The sequence below is a fragment of the Sminthopsis crassicaudata genome, chromosome 3 (assembly GCF_048593235.1).
Source record: "Sminthopsis crassicaudata isolate SCR6 chromosome 3, ASM4859323v1, whole genome shotgun sequence".
Lineage (NCBI taxonomy): Eukaryota > Metazoa > Chordata > Mammalia > Dasyuromorphia > Dasyuridae > Sminthopsis > Sminthopsis crassicaudata.
In genome coordinates this window covers 243,836,049-243,861,650 of record NC_133619.1, presented here as the reverse complement: position 1 = coordinate 243,861,650, position 25,602 = coordinate 243,836,049, and the positions used below count along the sequence as shown (strand labels likewise).

At 33.3% G+C, this 25,602-nt stretch overlaps 1 protein-coding gene across 1 annotated transcript in view; it reads right to left on the bottom strand.

Moving 5' to 3' along the window:
• The window catches only part of OCA2 (OCA2 melanosomal transmembrane protein), a 654,184-nt gene that overhangs the window by 210,311 nt on the left and 418,271 nt on the right, over positions 1-25,602 (bottom strand). The window contains exons 20-21 of the mRNA XM_074300312.1: positions 14,033-14,092; positions 12,403-12,507 (exon numbers count right to left, since the gene is read on the bottom strand). Coding sequence (XP_074156413.1) covers positions 12,403-12,507; positions 14,033-14,092 — 165 coding nt within the window. The remainder of the gene's footprint in view (positions 1-12,402; positions 12,508-14,032; positions 14,093-25,602) is intronic.

Sequence of the window (25,602 nt, the reverse complement as noted above, 5' to 3'; positions counted from 1 at the left end):
CTATACAGTTAAAATATCTTATTATGTATTGTTCCCCAGCCTATCCTGCCTTCAACCTTCTTTACTATTTTTGATATTACTGCCAACTTTTTGGTCAGCCAAGTACATAACCTTAGCGTCATGTTCCATGGACCCAAATCTAATGTGTTGTCAAACTTTGTCAATTCTGCTCCATATCATCTTTCACATTCATCCCTTTCTGTCATTTGGCATGGTTTCTGCACCATTTCAGGCCTTGGATCATCACAAAAAAAAACCCTAATCAGTTTCCCTGTCTCTAATCTCTCCCATCTTCAATCCATTCTCTATATGGCTTTTAAAGTAATATTCCTAAAACACAGATTGAGCCATATCACTGCTTTATTCAAGAATCTTAATTGCTTTACTATTGCCTCTAAGACAAAATATAAATTCCTCAGCCTGATGTTTAAAGTTCTACACAATCTGTTGCCTACAGTTCTCCTCTAATTTGATATTCCTTCTCCATCACTGGTCTATTTGTTTTCCGTACACGACATTTTATCTCTTACTTCCATGGCCTTGTAGAAGTGGTCTGCTTCAGGATAGTGTGGAATAAGTTCATTGTTCCTCTCGGTCTTGAAGAATTCCTACCTCTTTTTAAAGTACAACTCAAGTTTCTCATTCCACATGTGGTCTTTTCTGATCTCCTTGATTATTAGCAGGTGTACTTCTCTCTCCTTCTTGAATCATTTTGTATGGCATTACATGGGCTTTGTGTTTACTTGTTAAAGTTGTTTGACTCCAGAAGAATGTAAGCTCCTTGAAGGTAAGGAATGTTTCATTTTTGTCTTTGCATTTCCCACACATAGCAGTGTCCTGCTTAAAACAGGTGTTTTGTAAATGCTCATTGAATTAAATTAAAAACAGTACAGATGAGATTCTTGCTTAACTATAGCCTATACCCAATATCTTTTAAGTTCTCCTCCAACTCTAAAATGTTTTGATTTGGCAAAAGTACAACTTATCATCCAAGGTTGAAATCTCCTACATACATACATAATAAATAACAATTCATTCTCTGTTTCCAGTAATGAAGAGGTAACAACCTCTTATAGCAACCCAATCTGTTCCTGGACAGCCCTAATTGTCACAAATATCTTCCTTAAGATTGAGTCTAAAATTTGCCTTTGGGTGTCTTTTTTCTTTTTTTGACCTTTTGGGTGTCTTTTTTTTTTTTTTTTTTTTTTTTTTTTTTGCAAGCATGAATTTTAAAAAATGCAAATGTAAAACTCCTGAGCCTTTAAGCAATTTGAGCAGTTTTATCTTGTTGATTTTTTCCTCATAAAAATTTTTATGCCATGATACAACTGAGTTCCTGCCTATAGGAAGAGGAATAGAGCAGAAATCATCATCAAGATATGATTTCTTCACAAAGAAGGAACAACAAACATATTTTTTCCATTCTCATCCAGAACCTACAGAAAGTCAGAACAATTTGTATGAACACAAAAGTCAGGGAAGGTTAAAAAAAAAAAAAAAAAAAAAAACTAAGTAACTCAGAATGCTGGTATTTTACAAATTTAGCTACCCAGGAAAACCTCAACAAATCATTATGTTGTCCTTGGAAATAAAGAACAGTTTCTTCTTATCTAATATAACCTCACCCTGAAAATAAAGACTTTTAAATACATAAATAGTATGTTTATTTATTGATGGTATTTTCTTAAATCCATTTCTCTTGCTACATGTTTCCTTATATCCAAAAACATGTACTTAAAAAGAGGTGTACTCTTTTCAGCATAATTTCCTTCTATCTGAAGCTTCAGTGAAGTCGGTGAAAGAAAAACCCACAGATTTATGTGCATAAATTATTCTTTGCATTTAACCTTCAGGGAAATAATAACATTTTAACTTGAAAATTGCCTAAGAATTCTTCTTGTCCAAGCAAGTGTGGATGAAAAGACAGATTTAAATCAGGAGAGAAACGGAAGACTTGTCTATCAGTAGCTCTCAATATAATCTATCTAATCTGTCCCCTTCCTTCCCACCCTACTGTACTCCCATTGGAAACATACAAAGGTTTTCAGTGTTTTCTTTGAGTCAACATATCAAAAGACATTGAAATATTGCCATCCCCAAACATGGTCTGATCATGACACAGCTGAAAGCCTTGTAGAACATGTAACACATGCAATATAAGCTAAAGAAAAGAGAAAATAAGCCAGATCTTGATATCAAACTCAGTAGTCTAAAGTTTTATCTTTTCTAACTTTTGGGTTATTTTTCTTTTTTTCTTTCTTCATTTTTATTAGAGGCCTTGAGTTTGAGAATATTAGGACTGAAAGGCACATTATTTTCATTTCATACATGAGGACATTGAGGCTTTGAAATGATATGTCCAAGGACATATGGCTTTTCTCATCTCTAAACTGTCATTTCTCCTGTTCTTCATAATTAGAAATTATCAGAAACAGTGACATTCATAAGTTATTTGTGTTGTTTTATAGTATTCTCAGACATAAATTATCTGATTCTGGAGACTGGAACTCATTTTAAGAAAGTGGGCACATAATTCCTATATAATGCCCCCACCTATTTTGTGCTTCACTTGCCTTTTTAACATTTCTGGTCTATATTTTCTATTTCAAAGATAATTTTGTTGATAGAAAAGATGAAGTGAAAGAAAAGCGGATAAATTTTCTTATTCTTTAAACTTTACTTGATCTGTATCTTAGCTGGCTGCCACTATCAGACCTTTTATTTGCCAGATCCCATCTGAATTTTACCATTATTTCAAAGGTGGAGAATGACACAACTAGCCTGACTCCTCAGGCTACTACTATACTCATAAGATAGTATCATCAATAAGTTCTACAATCTCAATGATCTTTATTAAAACCAAAAGCTATCTCTATTCAAGTTTGGAACATAAATCTAAAAAAAGAGAGCAAAGAACCAGTGCTCTAGCTACAAATCAAAAAATGTATTTCAATTGTAGACAGAGTAGTAGAAAACTATTCATTAAACTGCCATCTATTTAGCTATATCTATACACAATTCCATAATCTTCTATTTGGACATAAAGAGTTTTCACTTGAGAGTGGGATTATATTTTCTCTTTTTGTTCCTAGAGGGTAGAACCAAGCGTATTGAATAGAAATAATAGAGAAGCACATTGTAACTTGATATAAGGAAAATCTTCAACACAACTGGAGCTATCTAAGAGTGGAATGGACTACTACTATAGGTCACTTGAAATCTTTAAGCAAAGGATGATCACTGATTTGGGAAGATGCATACAAGGAATTTTTGCTCAGGTACAAATTAAGCTGCTTGTTTTTGTTTTTGTTTTTGTTTTTGTTTTATTTCCTTCTAATCCAATTCTGATTTCTAAAATTCTTCAAGGAATAATAATAATTTTAAAAATCTACAGGAAAGCAGATGAAAACATTTCAGGAAGATTTAATAAAATAGATAAATTTCCCCAATCATTAGTAATGTTGACTATTCTTTGCTTAGCACCTCAGGTCATTTTTTGCAAAGCCTGATTGTGCACAGTGCTGCCTCTGTGATTCCTTGTTGTTATGCCTTCATTTGAATGTTTTAAATTCATTTTTTTATTTGTTTGTAGTACTGCCATTCATTTTCTCCACCTGGATACGTGAAGAAGAGGCTTGCTTTCTTCTTCAAGCATAGTTCCATTAAAAAAAAAAAAAAATTCAATGCTTATTTCTTTCAAAAGCTGGCTTTACTTCACTGATAAAATAGTTCTAAGATGGCTGAAAATCCAATCTGACATTTCCTCAGGATATGTGGTAAACTCCTCATTGTATCCAAACTTATCTGGAACTTTGACAATTCATTTAACAAACATTTATTGTCTTTTATAACCAGGCATGTGCTAATAGCTGTGAATATACCAAGAGATATACATAGATCTCTCCCTCAAAGTAATCTACAAAGACATGAAGATAAATAACTATAATACAAGGAAGGATGAGATAAGTATAAGGAAGAATGAGTTAAGTATAAAGAGATCTAATCAATTGATTAACTAGCAAACATTTACTAAATGTCTAGTATATTCCAGGTACCATGCTAGGTGCTAAAAGATATAAGATAATACATTTGAAATATATAATGACTGGGAGAACAGTAAAAATGGAGGGAAATGACGATAGACTTACTACAGTAGTTAGAACTTGAGCCAAAGGTTGAGGGAACTAAGGGTTTCCAAGAGGTAGAGATTAAAAGAGCAAGAGAGCATTTCAGATTTGGAGAACAGCACAGACTATGGTGTGGAAACAGAAAATGGAATAATGGAATAACATAATGGAATGACAGTGAGTAGGCCAGCTTGTCTAGACAATGAAATGCATGTGGAGAAGGAATGTCTAATCAGCATAATGTAGAAAAAGTCTAATAATAAATTCAAAGAAGGAAAAGTCTATTAAGAAATTCAAAGAAGGAGAGATCATTGTGCTTGTGGAAAGAAGGCAACTCAAGTAAGTCTTCATGAAGGATGTAGAATTTTTGTTTCACCCAAAATAATGGTGAATTAATAAGATGAATATTAATAAGATGAAGATATGGAGGCTGATGAATAAGTATTTCATTGCAAAAATAAGGGAATTACATAAGCAGTGAATTAGAAAAGGTGAAATACAAGTCAAGATTAATAGTAGAAAGGAAAAGGTTGAAAATTATGAAGGACTTTCTCACAAAATTCCTATTAAGCATATGTAAACTGGCAAATGGAAAAAGGTAACTAAGTCTTCTCAGGAAAGAACAGGATCAAGAGTACAAAAGGAAAGGTTAGCCTTGGGAAGGAGCAGGGAAAACTAGAGAAAGGGATTATATAAGTGGATTTGAGGGAGTTGTAATTTCAAACTTTTAAAAATACAATTGAAGTTGAGATAAAAGCACTGCTGGAGGAAAGAGATGGTAGAAAAGTAGAAAAGATTTATAATAATCATTATGAAAGCCATGATAGAGTTGATTAAAGATGAATAAAAAGACTTATCTAGAAATGAGTATCTACTCAAGAAGACTTGATCAGTTCAAGAAGATGAATTAGGAGTTTTGGAGAGATTTCTTGAATTTTCCAAGCACCAAGAAATTATATCAGCAGCATGGCATTAAAATGCGTAATTTTGAGAGTTCTGAGTTGTTACCCAACAGACAAGATCTTGCCAGCAATATAAAATATGCAAATATAGTCAGTAGGATTTTTATTTCACCTTTTCTCTGATCAGGATTGGTAACATCTTTCTGACATTTCTTAAGTCTTTCATATGCTCTGAAATCTTTACTGAGAAGACTGCACTACCATAGATAAAGTATAGTAGACTAAAAACACTGGTTTCTTCATGTTATCATCTGTATTGCTGAAAACAGGAAGAATCCAGGATCACATGTAACTTTCAAAGCATGCCATTAAGAAACTCACTTGCAAACCAAACCAATACATTTTTCTAGCCCCAATCCATTTTCTATAACTTTTTATATCTGTTTATATTTCCATGATATATATTGTAGGCTTCCAACTCAATCTGAATTAGAACGGGATTATAAATAAAAACATTTGGTCAACATGTTAAAAATTACAGTGAACAAAACAGCCTAGTGCAATACAGGATTCATTTTTTTGAGGGGGGAGGGAGTGGCACTAGGCAATTAGGATTAAGTGATAAATCCTGGATTACACATCTAGTAAGTGTTAAGTGACTGAGTTCATATCTAATTGTCCCTGACAGGATTTATTTTAAAAAGTAAAACAGAAAGTGTGATTGAGTTGGACTTCATCCCACCCTCCAAGAGACAGCTGTAAAAATAACCAGATGTATTCCTATTCATCAGGTTTTAATGATCAGGTATGGCCTTGGTCTTTTGAGTCTAATCCAATCCAATATAATTCACATTAATTAGGCATCTATAACATGCTACATTCTATGCTAGTTTCTGTGGGATACAAAGAAAGGGTTTTTTTGTTTTTTGTTTTTTGTTTTTTTAAAGCCTCAAATTTTCAAAATACATGCATAGTTTTCAACATTCATTCTTGCAAAACCTTGTGTTCTAAATTTTTTATCTCCCTTTGTTCTCCTTTTTCTCTTAGACAGCAAGTAATCCAATATATGTTAAACATTTGCAATTCTTTTATATGTATTTCCACAATTATCAATGCTGCACAAAAAAAATTAGGTCAAAAAGGGAAAAAAATTGAGAAAGAAAATAAAAAGCAAAATTTTTAAAGTTTTTTTTTTTTTTTAGGTATACTACTATGTGCCAGTAGTAATATGTTAAACAATTTATCAATATTATCTCATTTGATAATAAAAATATTCCTTGCTCTCAAGAAGTCTTATTCTTGTAGCTCTATGGGAAGGCTACAAAACTTGAAGTTGACATGCCCAAAACTTAGCTCATTCAGTAGTTGTGACAAATATTACTGATATTTTATGGGCCTCTAAAAATAATCTAATGCATAAGGTTTCCTAGAGTTATTTCATTATGCACTATTAAAATATGTTCTTAGTCCTTAAACAAAAAAGCATATTCTTTCCAGCATTTACAACATATTCTTTAATATGCTAGCTTATACATGTTTAATAAGAATTTTGTGGGAAAAAAATCCCTCAACTGCATTTCCAGCTTCAAGGAAGATTGCAGCAATACAATGATTGATAAGCTATCTATCAAAGTGGCAAATAACTACAGGGAAGAAAGACAATTTCTTTAAAGTCTAAATATATTATTTATCATGAGATGAGGTTGCCACTTTGTTAGATGAAGATAAAAGCACCAACTAAAGTTTCCAATGTTTGCTGAAGTCAAAGTAATTGTTGACGAACAAAGTTATTCTAATAACCATTAAATTATTTGGTGGCTATATATTTGTGTCTGCATTTATCTTGAGTATTAATATCAATATTCTTTGAAAAGTTACCACTGACTTACTTTTTAATCAGTATTTTTTAAGCATCAAGTTTTACTTCAATATTCAAAAATTTGTTATAATTTTGCCATGGTATGAACCATATTAGACTTAAAAGCACTTATTATGGATCACTGGAGTGTGGAATTCTGTGTTACACTGTGGGCTAAGCCAATTGACTGTCTGTGCTGTTTGCCATTAATATGGTGAACCTCCAGAAAGGGTGACTACAGGTTAGAAAATGGAGTGAATTAAAGATCACATGCCACTGAAACAGGCTAATGAGGAGCTACTATATTTCAAGACTGGATGAGATAGGGAGATCAGATATTTAGAAAAAAAAATATAAAAATAATTTAAATAACTATTGCTTCAGTAGAGAAGAAGAATCTGGCATGTCTAAAAGCAATATCATCGCTCACCTGAAATTACCATTTCCATATTACTGTTTTGTCGTTTAGTAAATAAAGATTTATTTATTATTTTTGGCCAGATCCTATACTAAAAGTTGTATAATTACTTGGTAATAGGTACCTGCTCCATTGACTATTAGCAATTTAGTTGGAAAAAGTGACTTTTCAGAAAGTTAGGTTAAAAAGTGAGAAAGTTTCTCTCAAATATGTTGCTCAGATCTCTCTCTTGGGATTCTAGAAAGGACAGAGGATACAGAAATCCTTCTTCCCATCTCACTCCCATATAGCAGCTATATGCACAGAGAAGCAGAAACTTTTACTTGTTTAGGTAAACATAAGATTGGATCTCCAGTTTTTGACTGATTTTTTTTTGATTGTTTTTTTCCCCTGAGTACAGGTGACTGAAAGTAACCCTGAGAGATGTTTTTCCCATCTTGGTGGCTAGCTCATGTATTTGAGAGGAATTTTCTGGAAATTCTCAGATGCTAAATGATAGTATAATGTATATCTTGCAATTAAAACTTCTTAAAGGACATAACCATCAACAGGAAGATTTTTTAAAATTAATTTTATAATTATAATTTTTTGACAGTACATATGCATGAGTAATATTTTTTTTACAACATTATCCCTTGTATTCATTTTTCCAAATTTTCCCCTCCCTCCCTCTACTCCCTTCCCTAGATGACAGGCAATCCCATACATATTAAAGGTATTACAGTATAACCTAGATACAATATATGTGTGTAAATCCAATTTTCTTGTTGCACGGTAAGAATTGGATTCCGAAGGTATAAGTAAGCTGGGTAACAGTTTATATTCACTTCCCAGTGTTCCTTCTCTGGGTGTAGCTGTTTCTGTCCATCATTGATCAACTGGAAGTGAATCAGATCTTCTTTATGTTGAAGATATCCACAGGAAGATTTTTTTTTTACTATACTGTAGGGTATGATTTATAGAACTAGCAAATATGTTTTAGGAAAATGTTTTCTTGTAGATGCCTCTTTTGATATTGAATCTCAAAAACTCATTAAAGGATTATTTCCATGGTCAAAACTTATTTTGAGTCAAATTCTCATATAATTTTAATATATATATGGAAAAATACTTTGTTCCAGAAAAAGGATCTAAGGCTCCATTTTGTTTTATCAAGCCAAGTATTGTTGTTGTTACTGCTTTTTAATGAGCAATCACAATCAGGATTTGATATTCTCTATACTTCTTCATCCAATCTATGGCCATAAAGAAATAATCTTATGCAGAAAATTATCCACTAAAGATTGCCTATTTATTTATCATTTTTCATCATAATCTCCTCTGGGCATTCATAGGATGCTGCCATCAAGATGTTATAGAGGTAAAAAGGTAGTAATTTGGTTACTATTTGCTAATGGATATCATCTTGATGAGTAATAGTGACATTCATAATATTTTCCATTATTTTGGAATTTCATATCTTTGTCGCATCTTGAAAATTTTTCTTAGTTACCTTTAAGATTATTTCATCATTGTGTATTTTTTGGATGTCTTTTGTATGGGTTTAATTGTACTTCCCTGACTCCTTCTTAAGCACCCTTGGCCCATCTCATAGCAGCTCCTGATAAAATCTGAGCATGGTACTAACTGATTAGAATAAAAAAATTTTTCAGAATTCCAACATATCTGTCCTCTTCATAAATTTGTTTTCTTCCTTCTAATTGCATCTAGGAATTCACTAGGGATGATCGGGATTACTTGAATTTCATACTACATTCTTTGTAAGATTATTTCCCTCTCAACAACTTTTCACTCTTAAATGATGTTATATTGCTTATAATCTTTCACCAGCTTCTTCTATTATGTTTTACAAAAGAGATAATTATTTAACATGATTTTGCTCCTAGCTGCCATATTTCTCTGTTTGACAAAGGAGATTAAGTATTTCCTGGCAAAGGATACTTCTGGGACTTTCTTATTGTGATGACTATATGCATAAACTCCTCCAAAAATTTTTGTCCATCTCTAATTTTTGCTACTCAACATCCTATTTAAAGAGGTCAAAAAGAAACTTCTATAATTGTACACTGTTTCTTACTCTCATTATTCTTTCTTTTAATTTAATATTGATTTCTCTCTTTGTTCTAGACAATCAATGATCTTAATGCAAACAGCTGATTCTGAAATGACTCCCAAATCTGTATTCAGCTCCCTCCACAATCCCTTTTCCTTAATAAAAGACTCATTCCAATGGTTTATCACTCATACTATAGAGGTGATTATAGATCCTTGAAACTTCTGCTGATAAGGTAAATATTCTAGCAGTCTCTACCAAGCTGGAAAAAATTCAACTAAGTTCTTTAAAAAATGATTATCTCTAGACCAGCTTCATTACATACAAAGGGGCTCATTACTAGAATGTTGATTATTAGATGATACCTGAAGATGCCCAGTTTTGTTAGAATTTTAATTCCATTATCAGGTAGAGAAGTTGTTTTATTTGCTATTAGCAAAGCACAGAGGGAAATAGGCATTCAAAGTGATTAGGTTGTATAGTGAAAAGAACATTGGATTTAGACTAGGTATCATCCTCAGTTCCTTCCTCTTTATCTCCCCATAGTCAAACAATTGTCAAGTCTTATGGTTTCTACTTTTATAACATGTTCTCTCTTCTGACACTGTAACCACCATAGTACAGTCCCTTATCTCTCACCTAGCCTACTTTTTTTCCTTTTTTTTTTCTTTTTGCTTCCCTTCTAATTTTGTCCGCATTAGTTTTGTTTATACAAAAACTTTTTAAACTTAATATAAGTAAAATTAACTATTTTCACCTGGACTAGTATAATAGTCTATTGGTTGGACTCCCTGCCCAAGTCTATAGGGAAAGACATCAGTCCATCTACTAAATAGCTATCCAAATAATGTTTCTAAAGAACACTTATGACCAAGTCATTCCCCATTTAACAAACGAGTGGCTATCTTTTACCACCAAGATTAAATATAAAATCTTCTTTTTTGTTTTAAAATCCCTTAATAACCTAGCTTGTTCCTACTTTCTTAGTCTTCTGACACTTTTCTGGCCTCCAAGTAGCATGTGATTCAGTGATATAACCTCCTTCCTGTTCCTTGCAAAGGACAGTCCATCTTCCTGCTAAACATTTTCACTGGCTATATCTCATGCCAACTTTCTTCCTCATATTCATCTCCTGGCTTTCCTGATTTCCTTCATGCCTCTGCTAAAGTTCAATTTTCTAGAAATTTTGTAAAGTCATCCTTGAGTCTTCTGAGATGTCTTTACATAATTCTTGGCATTCTGAATCCCCATTAGACTATGAACACTCACTATTTTTTTTTGCCTTTCTTTGTTTCACTCCTACTTATGACTGCCTAACACATACAAAAGCCCTAAAAATACTGACAGATTATTTGATATTGAGTAAATTATTTGCTGATTATCAGTTTCCTTATTTGTGAAAATAAATGTAATAATATAAATCTACCTCAAAGAGTTGTTGTATGAGGAAAGTAATAAATTTTAAAGTTCTCTCTAAACATGAATTGCTATTGTCAATATAACCGATTTCTTATTGCTGCAAAAAAACTTTCTGGATAAAGACAAATTCTAAATCCAACACAATATATTTACTTGGAAGGAATCTAAAGGAAGGAAAGACTAAGAAATTCAAGAGGAGAAAATCCAACAGTATTAAGCTGTACCCCTGTACCACAGGTGGACTCATAGTTCATCAGAGAACTCTCATGAAGTACCTAGAACTGAAGCTACTTTTCAATGATTCTCTATTCTGGAAATGATGGCCAAATTCTATGGTTAGGGGAGTTAAGGGCACTTTGTGAATTACAATTCACCTTGCTAAGTTCGACTTCATGTCTGCTTACATTGTGGCAGCTGTTCAATACTTTTCAAGACTCTACATGAGTCCTAGATAGTTAGTAAGAAATTTAGCTGATATAAGAAAAGAAGCTGGTAAAAGCAGAATTGATTGCCTAAAACTGAGGCCAATATCCATCTAATAAATATTCATTAGGCTCAAGCAATGTTCAGCCATTATGTGTAGATTAAAAAAAAAAAAATAGTAAATACCCCTTGATTTCAGAGAGCATATAATCTAAATGTTTACAAATAACTACTTACATAGGTACTAAGTGCTAATTTGGTTCAGAGAAAGAAATTTCTAGTTTGAAAGACAGGTGGAATTACATAGAAAAGATAATATTTAATCTAATACCAGGAGAATCAATAAAAGCTAAAGTAGGAAGGTATCCATGATTGAGGAGGCAACACAAAAGCACAGTCATACCAGGAACAGTAAAAACTAAAACAAAAAAATAGGGGTGCCTTATTCTGTTATGCCACAGTTCTCTTTTATTGTCCTGACTCAGTTTCCCTAATAATCCTGACTCAGTTTCTCTAAATTGACCTGACTTGGTTTCCTTAATTTTTCTGCCTCAGTTTCTAATTGTTCTGCTCAATCCTACAAAACCTCCCCTCCCTCTTAACCAGAATATTTGATAAGGATAAAAGATTTTATATTTTAGAATATCAGAATGTCTCTCCCCATCCCTGAGGTGCCTCCCCCTATTATGTCATCCTATCTCCAACCCCACCCTGTCAGAGTCCCATTCCCACTTTCAGCGCCCTGACTCCGCCCCTGTCTCAGTCTACCCTCTGAGTCTGAGCCATCTGTATATATGTCATTGAGAACTCACATTGTTTGCTGGATTTTTGGAGACAATAGTCTCATTCATCCCTGGGACCAAATCATGGATCCATTTGGTCTCAATAAATCTCTCCCTTTTAAATAAATTATTAAATACTCTCTAATCTCTATCTTGCCTCAGTTTCTCTGGCATTACAATTCTTGCCACAAAACAAAGTCAAGGGTCTTTTCTTAATATCTGAAAAAGATTTTTGAATTCTTCAATTGATATCCCTTGATTGATTCAGAAGTCCAGATTCTTACATTAGGTCCTTATAGTATAATCAGTTGAAATAATTGCTTCCTGACATGTGCCAAGGCAACAAGAAAGGTGCCTCTCCACATATATCCCATAACAGGAAAGGAGCTAAAAATTTGCATTTCCAATACTGAGACTTACCATGGTTGCTGTGAATGGAATGTTGTCAATCAAGGAGGAAGCCAGAGCTGAGATCCAGATAACTAAAATGATGGCAGCAGTGAGGCGCTGATCCTCTGGAACCATCTATCAAGGAAAAATCACAACAATACTTCATTTAAAAAGGAAACATATGATCTTCATTTCCTAAATGTATATATTCAAACTTTAGACATACGACTTTAGCAATAAAGGGGATTATAAGTAGAGATACTCTCTCTCAAACCTTTCTTTTTACAGATGAAGACCCTGAGAAAGAGCTTTTCTCCAAATTTTCACAATTAGTTGTTAGTTGTAGAATCAGGAGTATCACTAACAAAGTCAGGGAAGCAGAACAATCCATCCAAAAGGGCAAGAAAGAAGGCTACATCTGTTGACAATAGCCATAATGAGGGCATTAGTTTTTCTCCTACTCCAAGATCCTCTATAATTAGCATACAAAAACAAAGAATATAAATCTCAGGACTGGAGATTAGGAAAACTGACTTACTGCAGTTGTAGAAGGGCATAGAAGCATCAAATGGGAAGTCTGGGGGGAAGGGTTGAGGGAAAGTGAGGGGAAGATGGGGGAATGGAGACAAGGGAAAGCAGAGGGTAAGAAAGATGGGGAAAGAGGGCAGAGGGGATGAGGTGAAGGAGAAAGGTAAAGGAGGAGAAAAGGAAAGAAGGAAAGAGAGATAGAGGGAGAGAAAGGGGGAAATAGAGAGAAAGGGAAGAGAAATGGAGAGAAAAATAAAAAATAGAAAGGGGGGAGGAGGAAGGAGAGAGATAAAGAGAAGGAGGCCAAGATACAAAGAAAGGAAAATGGAGGGAGAAAAACTGAAACTGAAGATAAAATATCTGTGGCAGTAAAGTGTCTAGGTGTTTCATTGAATTTTTAACATATAAAAAACTATTCTAAACTAGCCAGCTATATAAAAATAGGCAGATTCACTTTAATTCCAATACTCATAGGACATAATTCCATATGTTTCCAGATAGGAGTAGTCTCAAAAGACTTTCTCATGTTTCCTAAATTATTTAGGAAACTGGGGCTATTCCAGCATCCCAGAGACTGAAATGCTGAATAATCACATCAGTTCATTGATGTATCTCTCCCAATCGCTCCTGTCAGGACAGAAAAGCTAGAAAGGGAAGGTCTTTTGAGGTTACTTAATAAAATTCCCTCATTTTACATAAGAGAAATTTGATACTCAAGTTAAATTATTTGCTCAACATCGTGGTTATTTATTCAGGTCTCACCAACGTGGTGATCCTTTGGAGAACCTATATATAGAATATCAGCTTATTTGTCTTGGATGTAGGTAATTACACCAGCAAGTTTATCTGAATCAAATCCCTGGTTGCCTGGTTACATGCACAGACAAGAAATTTTTCAAAAGCAGAATTATTTCCAACCTAAGACTTGTAGTACACATATAATTATAATCTTTCTCTTAAAAAGAAATCAGCCCTTGTTTTTTAAGATTGTTTGGTAGAATGGATCCCCTTTGGTCATTTATCATATAATCAACAAAAAAGTGTTCATGCTAGTTTTGTGTAAAACAAAAAAATCAATAAAACATTCACATGGTTTGATTAAAATATATTAAACTTTGGCATTCAATGTTACCTTTATTAGCAAAGCTGTCTGTTCTCCAATATATTCTATCAGGTGGAGATGTGCCAAGGCCTAAAAGAAATGGATTGATCATAAATGACAATATAGAAAAGAGCATGCAAATACACAATTTTTTAAAAGTCATGTATTTAAAGTGGGAAAAAGTGAAATAGAACACATGCCAAAGCTTTCTCTTTCTACAAAAGGTCAGAATCAAATACATTGTACAAAAACAATTCACCAACTTGTATGTGCACATTGCAGCATTAAAAGCAAAAAAGTGCAATAGAAGTGACAGATGCCTCTCAGTGATATGTGTTTCAGTAAATGCTGGACTGAATTTCCAATAGAAGATTCTCTTTTAAAAATGCAAACGGTAGTACAACTCTGTGTGCTAAATGAATGAATAGGGGAGAGGGATGATCAAGCATTTACTAAGTACAAAGAACTACACTAAAAAATTTGGGAGACACAGAAAAATAAACATAGTCCCTAATCTCAAGAAGCATATACCCTAATAAGGAGGATAACACATCCAAGAAGTTCGAGGTACAATTTAGTTGGAAAGATCCCATAGTCTTTAGGATATTAGCAACAAAGCAAATAACAGGGCAGCTTGGGGGCACAATGGATAGAGTGCAGGATCTGGAGTCACAAAAGACTTGAATTTAAATCTAGCTTTAGACACTTACTAGATGAGTGACCATGGGCAAGTCACTTAACTCTGTTGGCCTTGGTTTTCTCATTTGTAAAAATGAACTGAAAAAGAAAATGGCATACCAATCCTGTATCTTTGCCAAGAGATCCCCAAATGAGGTCATGTAGAGTTGGACACAATTGAAAAATGACTGAATATTTTAAATGAATTTTGTTAAATGAAATTTTAAATGAATGTTGTTTCCTCAATAAAAATGTGAACTCCTGGAGAGTGGAGTGTGAATTTACCTGTGCTTCCCCAGCATTAAGCACAGTGCCTAACAGAGTAAGTATTTAATAAAAGCTTGTTGACTCACCAACTCACTGTTCTTTAAACTTCCCTAGTAGAAAAATCTTTAAAATAACTTGCCTCTCCAAGTGATGCTATAAAGTTATATTTCACAATTATATTTACACAGTCAAGATCTAGCAAGAGAGTTTCTGGCAAACTTTACACATGGAGAAGAAAAATCTGTTTCAATATAATTTTTAGTAGTCTATAATCACAGAATGTTAGAATTGACAATAACTTAAGAGCTACCTAGCCCAGCCCTCTTCTGTTTTAAATGAAGAAATTGAGTCTTAGAGGTTAAATGATTTTTTCAAAATATGAAAACTAATTTTTTAGGATCTTATAACAATAGTCTTCTTTTTAAAAAAATATTTTAATTTTTCCAATTACATGTAAAGATAATTTTAACATTTAAAAAAAAGTTTTGATTTCTATTTTCTCTCTCTCTCTCTCAAAATAAGAATTTCAAATAGGATATCTATGTGCAATCATGTAAACATGTTTCCATGTGATATGTTATGAAATAAGACACAGACCAAAAGGAAAGAAAAACAATGAAGATAAAATAAAAACATTATGCTTTGATCTGCATTCCAACTCCATAATTTTTTCTCTTGATGTGGATGCATTTTTCATCCAAGTCCTTTGGAATTGTCGTGGATCATTGTATTGCTGGAAAGAGCTAAGTTATTCATAGTTGATCATCACACAATGTTGCTGTTACTTTGTGCAATATTTTCCTGGTTCCGCTCATTCCTTTTGCATCAGTTCATTTAAATCTTCCCAGGTTTTTCTGAAATCTGCCTGTTCAAGATTTTCTTACAACACAGTAATATATCATTACATTCATATACCACAGTTTGTTCAGCTATTCTCCAGTTGATAGGTATCCCTCAGTTTCCAATCCTTTGCCATCACAACAGCTGCTATAAGTATTTTTGTACATGTGGGTTCTTTTCCATTTTTATGATCTCTTTAAGTATGCTGAATCAAAGGGTATAGTTCCAAAATGCTCTCCAGAATAGATGGATCAGTTCACAACTCCACAAACAGTGAATCATAGCCCTAATTTTTCTACATCTTCTCCAATATTTATCATTTTTCTTTTCTGTCATATCAGCTATATGACAGAACATAGGTATGAGATGGTACCCTAGAGAACAACTATCTTCAAGAGGCTTGAGATTTCCAATAAACACATACCCAAGAAAATAGAAGGATTCAGAATTTCTAGTTATGTAGTATAGTGGATAGAGCCTTGGATCTACCATCAAAAAGACTTGAGTTCAAATCTAGTCTCAGTCTCTTTATTAGTTGTATTTGACTCAGGATCATCACTTAATTTCTTTCTACTTCAGTTTCCTCTTCTATGAAAAGGGAAATGATAATGATAGCACCTATCTACCTGGGGTTGCTAGAACAATAAAATTATATTTGTAAAGTACTTTGCAAACCTTACAATACTATTTATATGTTTATTATTATTATTATTATTATTATTATTATTATTATTATTATTATTATTATTATTAACTTGAGGTCTATGGTTTCCAAACATTCAGTGGATAAGAATTTAGGGTCAATGTATTTGAATGAGAAAAAAAACACATCTTTATTTCAAATAAAACTGGTTTTCTTTATAATGTTTTGTGTTTTATTTTATGCATTTAAAGACATTTTGGTGAGAAGAGGTTCATGAAAATTGTCAGCCTCACTCTCCTTGAAGTATAATGGCAAGACAAAAGTCAAGATTTTTGGTGATGGCCTAGGACCCACTGGATTGTAATGTAGAGAAACTGAGGCAAGCTAGAGATTAGAGAGCTTTTAATATTTTATTTGAGAGGTAGAGATTGTGCTGGGGACAGACATGTTGCTTCCAGGGCTGAAGTCCAAAGCATCTAGCAGCTAATGTGAGTTCTCAATAATATATATATATGACTCTAAGCTTGGGTACACAAAGTGTGGTGGAGTCCAAACTCTGATAAGCAGGAATCTCCAGGCAGGAACCATCAGTCTGGTTCTGACAGTTTGGGGATAGGATCATAAATTCTTACAAATTGAGAGGACTTAGGAGGTATCCAACTAGGGCCCAAAGTCTGAAACTTAAAGATATAGACAATGCCAATTAGGTATCTGACATCTGGACATCTGGAGTCTTATCTTCTGGAATGTCAGATCTCCACAGCCCTAATTATTTTAGTTCTAATGGGCAGAAAAGGGGGGGGTTGTAACTAGGGAAACTGAGGCAGAACAATTTAGGGAAACTGAGGATGGACAATAAAAGGGAACTGTAGCACAACAGGATGACCTTGGCCTTTTTAAATTAAAGTCTGCCCCAGGCCTCAGTCTTTCTGAGTCAGTGCCCATTCAATGGCTAATGGCTAAGTCAGAATTTATCTATAGATTTCATCTGATTGCCAAAAAGGTTCATGACACAAAAGAGGTTAAAAAAGAAACCTGCTCTCCTAATCCTTCTAAAAATCATCATCATTTTGACCATGTGATTCAAAATCATCAATATTGAGACCTAGGGTACATTTAATTACTAATAAATATCTTGAGTATCAGGTAAAAATATTAGCAATAGTTGCTCCATGTTTGATCCCAAAGTTCAACTGCCCTTCTTTCCTAACATCAATTAGAGGCTGCCTATTCAGGATTAGAAAAAGAAAGCTATATTCCTTGGAAGAGTTCCTCCTGAAAAATTAGGATATCATTTGCTTTTGTCCACTGTAAAGGCCCCAAGACCATTTACTGACAGGATAAATACCAGTTTATTGAAGAGATGGGGGGGGGGGGGGGAACGACAGGTAGGTAGAGCAGTGGATGGAGCAACACTGAAATCAGGAGGACCTGAGTTCAAATCTGATCTCCAACACTTAATACTTCCTCGCTATGTGAACCTGAGCAAATCACTTAATCCCAATTTGTTGTTGTTGTTACTGTCTGTTTTTGATTTTTGTTCTTCCCCTTTTGTTGTGATTCTTCTTGTGCAGCATGATGAATATGGAAATATGTTTAGAAGACTTGCACATGTTTAATGTATATTGGACTGCTTGTTTTCTTGGGGAAAGAGTGAAAGAGGAGAAAAACTTAGAACAAAAATTTTTATAATGATGAATATTGAAAACTATCTTTATGTATATTTGGAAAAATAAAATATTATTTAAAAAAATTTTAAAGACACTCAGTTCTGTAGTCACAATGTAGAGACCTGTCTCCGGTTGTATAAACTGCCTTAGAGTGTGAAAGAGGCTCCAGGGTTCATTAGGGTTCATGTAAGCAGTGACTACTTTCTTTATCTCATAACTCTTTAATGGTTGGAGGAGAAAAAGAAAAAGAAAAGAAGGAAATAGAAACATTGCCTAGATTAGTGTTGCATGTCAGTATGAGACACCACGACCCATTCTAGATTTGAAGGAATAGAGGCTAAAAAGCAAAATAGAGATTGGGCAAACTCTACAGCTTTTCAGTTCCTCTTGAGATATACCTCTTTGCTATAGTTTCATTAATTGAGAATATTATGCATTCTCAAATCAGATACAATAAAGGTATAGACAAAATATGCCAGAAAGTCAAATGAATGCTTTTAATTATCTGCCATTTTTAATTATCCACATCACTGCTCCTCTCATTCATGTATGTAAAACAGTTTACTATTCTTTACAAAGATGAAGATATATTTGTTTTTATTCAGCTGTTTCAGCAGGCAGATACAAAGATAAATCTTCAGAATATGCAAAATCTCTTGATTTCTATGAGAATAAACCAAAAAAAAATTAATCAAGAAAAAATCAACAAATCTAATCTCTTTAAAGTAGTTGAATTCATTCTCTGGAATGACCTAAGTTGGCCAGTATTCTTTCCATTCCTGGCTCTTCTTCAGACTTTCTAAAACTCCCATCCCAAACAACTACCCCTCATCCCCTCCTTCTTGTATCTTTTGCTTGTTGTTTTTCCTCATTAGAATTCAATTAGAATTTCTTTTTGCTCACATCTCTATTCCCAGCACTTAGATTGGCACTGGATACATAATAAGTGCTTTAGAAATGCTTATTACCTTCCCAAGATGAGTAAAGATAGTCATGACCAAAATAGCCATGTATGCCTCACCAAGTCCCAGTGTGGTTTTGCAGAACTCAGAGTTAATGAAAGCTAAAGCTCATAATTAATTGATAACTTTAGTGGATTCACAATCTCATGAATTTGGATATTCCACCAAATTATAAGGATCATTGCTCATTCATAACTTATCCACCATGATGCCTAAACCTGGACTTTCATAAATTCCATATATATACATACATGTATATGTAAAATTCTAGAGTTTAATAATTTTAGACACTTGTTACTTTTAACATTGTGAGAGTATCAGCAAAAAAAACCTGAGCAGTACTGGGAAAATAGATAAATCAAGATGAATAATAATTATATTGAGAATAATAGTTGATTCACTTTTAAATACACCTTTGTAGTTCTTAAAGGGCTTTCTATGTGACAATGCAATGAAAAGGACAAAAAAGGTTACAGTGAATAATATGGGTACCTAGGGTGACCAGATATTAAATAGAAAAATGCTTTTGGCTCCAACAATACCAGGAGGCTGGCTAAAGGCATATTGGAAGAGTACACACACACACACACACACACACACACACACACACACACACATTTATATATTTATAACAGCTCTTTTCTCAGGGCAAAAAGTTAGAAACTGAAGAGATGCCCATTAATTGGGGAATGACTGAACAAATTGTGATACGGGATTATAAAGGAACATTAATTTTTTTATATGAAAGGATAAGCAGAAGGTTATCAGAAAAACCTGGAAAATCCTTCATGAGCTCAAGCAAAATAAAATGTACTGTGTACATAATAATAGCAAATGTGGGATGATCACTTGCTGTAAATGGCTTTGCTATTCTCAGCAATACAATGATCCAAGACTATTCTGAAGGACTTAATGATGAAAAATGTTATCCATATCCAGAGATAGAATTGATTGTATCTGAATACAGATTGAAGCATGCTTTTTTTAAACTTTTTTTTTCTTGAAGGTTTTTTTTTTTTTGGGGGGGGGGCAGTAGGGGAAAGAACTATGTTTTCTGCTGCAGCACAATTTTTATGGTAATGCTTTGCACAATTTCACATGGGCCTTTTCAATGTGAGAGAAGGGAGGAAAAGAAAGAATTTGGGACTCAAAATTTAAAAAATAAATGCAAAAAAATTGCTTTACATGTAACTGGGGAAAATAAAATACTTGAAAGACCAAAAATTAACTGTTCACCCTATCTTGAAAGGACCATACCTAGAAGGGGCATTCCCTGCTCCCTCCAACCACTTCAAGTTTGTTCACTAAAATAGAAAATGCAAACAAGGAGAGGAAGAGGGAATTACTTAGAGAAAAAAAGAATTACTTATCACGTATTTGTAAGTTTGAGAAATAATTGGCATATTATGTAGAGGATGACCCTTGAGTCAGTAATACAGAAATTTAAGCCCTTCATCTAGAATATATTAACTATGTGACCATGAACAAGGCACGCAGATTGGAATATATCAATATTCTAATTAATACTATATAAGTTATGAAATAATTAGAGATGTGTATCAGGAGAGAGTTGAGAGAATGATTGTTTTTTCTAATATTAATAACCAATTTTTAAATTAGGATTGAATTTTCCCCCCTTTATTTCTTCATTCAGGGACCAACTCTCATATATCAGCCAGTCCCTTAAGGACAAGACTAATGATGAGATTGGTCTAACCATCCAAGAATATTCTCCTCAATCTCAATCAAACTAGGAGCCCTTATTTCTGATTAAAGTATAAAGAGAATCTAATGTAGGTGAATTCAGAGGCCTTAAAAACATTAGGTTTATGTCCTTTAAATCCTCAACCCCCCTGGTTTAATTTAAATGATCCAGGTGGAGATGGATTCTTTTTTTTTTTCAGATGGCTGGAGAGAACTGAGTCTCATTACTAAACAGCAACAGTACACCTCTCCATTTGAAAGTCTGCTCCCTCTTTGATTGTTCACCAATCAGGATTGATCTCTACCTAACAGGGGCACCCACTTTTCCAAAGGTAGTTAAGCATTTGATGACTCCATGGTTTGTCTTTGATCACCTTTGGAAAGAGATTCCACAAGGGAAACCCTAAGAAACATTGTTGTGAAATTCCAGAACTATAATATCAAGGAAAAAAATATTGCAAGCTACCAGACCAAAAAAATTCAAATATTAAGGAGCAACAGTAAGGATTACCCAGGATCTGGCAGTTTCTACAACAAAGGATTGAAGGCCCTGGAAAAACATATTCCAGAAGGCAAAAGAAGTAGCATTACAACCAAGAATTAACTATCCAAGTAGACTCAGAATCATCTGTCAGAAAAGGTGACGGAGCTTCAATGAAGTAAGTAATCATTCTTATGAAAAAAAAAAAACAGAACTAAACAGAAATTTTAATTTGCAAATAGAATTCAGAGAAGCATGGAAAGGTAAACAGGGAAAATATATATGATTTAAAGATTAAATTGTATCTTTAGATTGGAAAATGATATCTGTAACTCTTAAGAACTGTATTTATCATTGCAGCAGACAGAGGGAAGTATTGCATGGACTGAATATGTTGATCTGAATAGATTTTGATGTGATCATATCAAAGAAAGAGGCATTAAGGGGTAGAAAAAGGTCTTTACTTGAAAAAGAGAAAAGGAGAGGTATAATGAGACAATTAAATCACATGAAGAGGCCCAGAAAACTTATTACAATCGAGGGGGACAGGGGAGAGAAATGAGCATTGCCTGAAGCTTGAACTCATCTGTTTTGTTTCTAAGAGGGAATAACTTAATCATTCAGATGGGTTTAGAAATTTATCTGACACTATAAAAAAGTAGGAAGGAAAAAAGAAAAAAGATAGGAGGGACAGGACAGAAGAGAGGGCAAAAACACTAGACAAAACAGTAAGAGAAAAGGGGGAAGAGAGTATAGAAGAAAAAGTAGTGTGGATTGGATTAAAAAAAAAACACAACTAAGGACAGGATGGAAAAAGAGAACAAAAGTATATAGAAAGAGGAGGAAATAGGATAGAAGTAAATACAGAGCTGGTAATCATTACAGTTAATATGAATGGGATGAAATATTCCATAAAATGGAAGTGAATAGCATAATAGATTAAAAAATAGACTCCTACAATATGTTGTTTACAAGAAACACATTTGACATAGAGAGATATGTATAGAGTAAAGGCTGGAACAAAATTTCTTATGCTTCAGCTGAAGTAAAAAAAAAAAAAAAAAAAGTAGGGGTATTCTCAGATAAGGAAAAGAAAAAAAAATAGATCTTATTAAAAGAGATAAGGAAGGAAAGCACATCTTGATAAAGGATACTATAAATAATGAAATAGTTACAATACTAAATGTGTATGCACCAAGTGGTAGATCAGCCAAATTTCTAGAGAAGATTTTACAGGAAGTTACAAGAAGAAATAAACAGCATGACTATATTAGTGGAGAATCTCAATCTTTCCCTCTCAGAACCTGACAAATCTAACAACAAAATAAACAAGAAAGAAAGAAGGGAGGTTAATAAGATTTTAGAAAACCTAGTAATGATAGACCTCTGAAGAAAATTGAATAGGGACAAAAAGAAATACACCTTTTTCTTAGTAATGCATGGCACCTTCCCAAAAATTGACCATGTATTAGAGCATAAAACCTCATATTCAAATGTAGAAAGGCAGAAATAATAAGATACTTCCTTTTCAGACCACCATGAAATAAAAATTATATTCAATAAAGGGGAAGGGAAAGATAGACTAAAATCCAACTGGGAAATTAAATAATCTAATTCTAAAGAAGGAGTAGGTAAAGCAACAAATTACAGAAACAATCTATAATTTTATGTAAGAGAATGACAATAATGAAATAACATACCAAAACCAATTGCAACCAAAACAGTTCTTAGGGGAAATTTTATATCTCTAAATAGCTAAATGAATAAAATAGAGAAAAAGGAAATCAATGATTTGGGCATGCAACTAAAAAACTAAAAAAAATAAATAAATTTAAAACCCCCAATTAAATACCAAATTAAAAATTCTGAAACTCAAAGAAGATATTAATAAAACTGAAACTAAGAAAACTATTGAACTAATAAATAAAACTTAAGAGTTGGTTTTATGAAAAAACCAACAAAATAGATAAACTTTTGGTTAATTTGATTATGAAAAAGAAATAAAAAACTAAATCACCAGCATCAATAATGGAAAGAGTGAACTTACCAGCAACAAAAAAGAAATTAATGTAATAATTAGGAGCTATTTTGCTCAATTGCATTGCAGCAAGTCTGACAATCTAACAAAATGGATGAATATTTACAAAAATATAAAGTGCCTAGATTAACAAAAGAAGAAATACATTACTTAAATAGTCCCATTTTAGAAAAAGAATTTGAACAAGCCATTAATGAACTCCCTAAGAAAAAATCTCCATGGCTAGATGGATCCACAAGTTAATTGTACCAAACATTTAAAGAACAATTTATTGTAAATTATGTAAACATTTGGAAAAAAGGTAAAGAAGGAGTACTGCTAAATTCCTTCTAAGACTCAAATATGGCACTGATACCTAAACCAGGAAGGGCCAAAACAGAGAAAGAAAATTACAGGCAAATGTCCCTAATCAATATTGATAAACAAAATTTAAAGACAATTTTAGCAAAGAGATTACAGCCACAACTTATCAGCAAGATAATACACTCTGATCAAGTGGTATTTATACCAGGAATTCAAAGCTGGTTCAATATCAGAAAAAGTATTACCAAAATTTACCATATCAGTAACAAAAACAGCAGAAATCATATGATAATCTCAAAAGATGGAGAAAAAGCTTTTAACCATATGTAGTACCAATTTATATTAAATGTACTAGAGAACATAGGGATAAAGGGAGCTTTCCTTAAAATAATAAGCAGTATCTATCTAAAACCAACAGCAAGCATTATTTGTAATGGAGAGAAACTGAATGCATTTCCAATAAAATAGGAGTGAAACAAGGATACCCATTATCATTCCTATGATTCAACATTGTACTAGAAATGCTGGTTTTAGCAATAAGAAAAGAAAAAGTAATTAAAGAAATTAGAATAGGCAATGAGGAAATTTTTTAAAATCTATCATTTTTTGCAGAGGCAAAGATATACTTAGAGAATCCTAGATGATCATCCAAAAAACTATTTGAAACAAGAGTTTTAGCAAAATTGCAGAATGTAAAATAAGCCACATAAATCATCAGCACTTCTATATATTACTGACAAAGCAAGAGATAGAAAGAAAAATTACATTTAAAATAATTGTAGACAAAATAAAATACTGGGGGGATCTACCCACCAAGACAAATCCAAGATCTATATGAATACAATTACAAAACATCTATCAAACAAATAAAGTCAGATCTAAACAATTGGAAAATAGCCATTATTCATGGATAGGCCGAGCTAATAAAATAAAAATGGCAATTCTGACTAAATTGATCCACTTTTTCAGTGCCATACCAAACTGCCAAAAAATTATTTTATAGAATGTAGAGGGCCACAGAGAGTGGGAACTATGGGTGAAGTATAAGACCCTTCAGCCCATTGGGAACCTGCTGACAATGTCTGGTTTGGCTCTCATCTGTCCTTGGGAGCATCTCAGCCTTCCTGAAAAGTCAGGGGGTGTGACAACCTGTGTTCTATTTGAAGCAGAAATACTTGCAGCAAAGAGGCATCTACATAATAATAGCAAGGTGCTTATGTGGCCCCACATACTCAGCATCCTATAGTTGGCATGTGCCTAATATAACTAGCACATGTACAGTATGCTGTTGTGATGTAATCGTACTAGATTATTTAAGGCTGAGAGAACTTAAAACAACTGGACTCCATGATTGACCATCCACGTGAGTCCCATCCCTTCACTCCTTTCCTAAGATCAAGGACTCGGGATGGTTCTGAGATCCTCCAGAGAGCTAGTCTGGACACTATAATAGAACTAGAAAAATTATAACAAAATTCATCTGGAAGAACAGAAGGTCAAGAATATCAAGAACATTAATGAAAAAATACAAAGGATGGTGGCTTAGCAGTACCAAACTTAAAATATTGTAAAGCAGCAGTCATCAAAACTATTTGGTACTGGCTAAGACATAGAGTAATGGATCAGTGAAATAGATTAGATACACATGGCATAATAATCAAGACCTATAGTAATCTAGTATTTTACAAAGCCCCAAACTCCAACTTCTGGAATAAAAATTCACTATTTGACAAAAATTACTGGGGAAACTAGAAAATAATATGTCAAAAACCCAGCATAGTTGTATATCTCACACAAAATAGGATCAAAATGGGTATATAGTTTGGGCATAAAGGATTCTACCATAAATAAATTAGGAGAGCAAGGGATAATTTACCTCTCAGGTCTTTGTAGAAGGGAAGAACTTATGACCAATGAAGAACTAGAGAACATTATAAAAGGCAAAATGGACAACTTAGATTACATTAAATTAAAAAGGGTTTGCGTAAACAAAATCAACAGAAACAAGATTAAA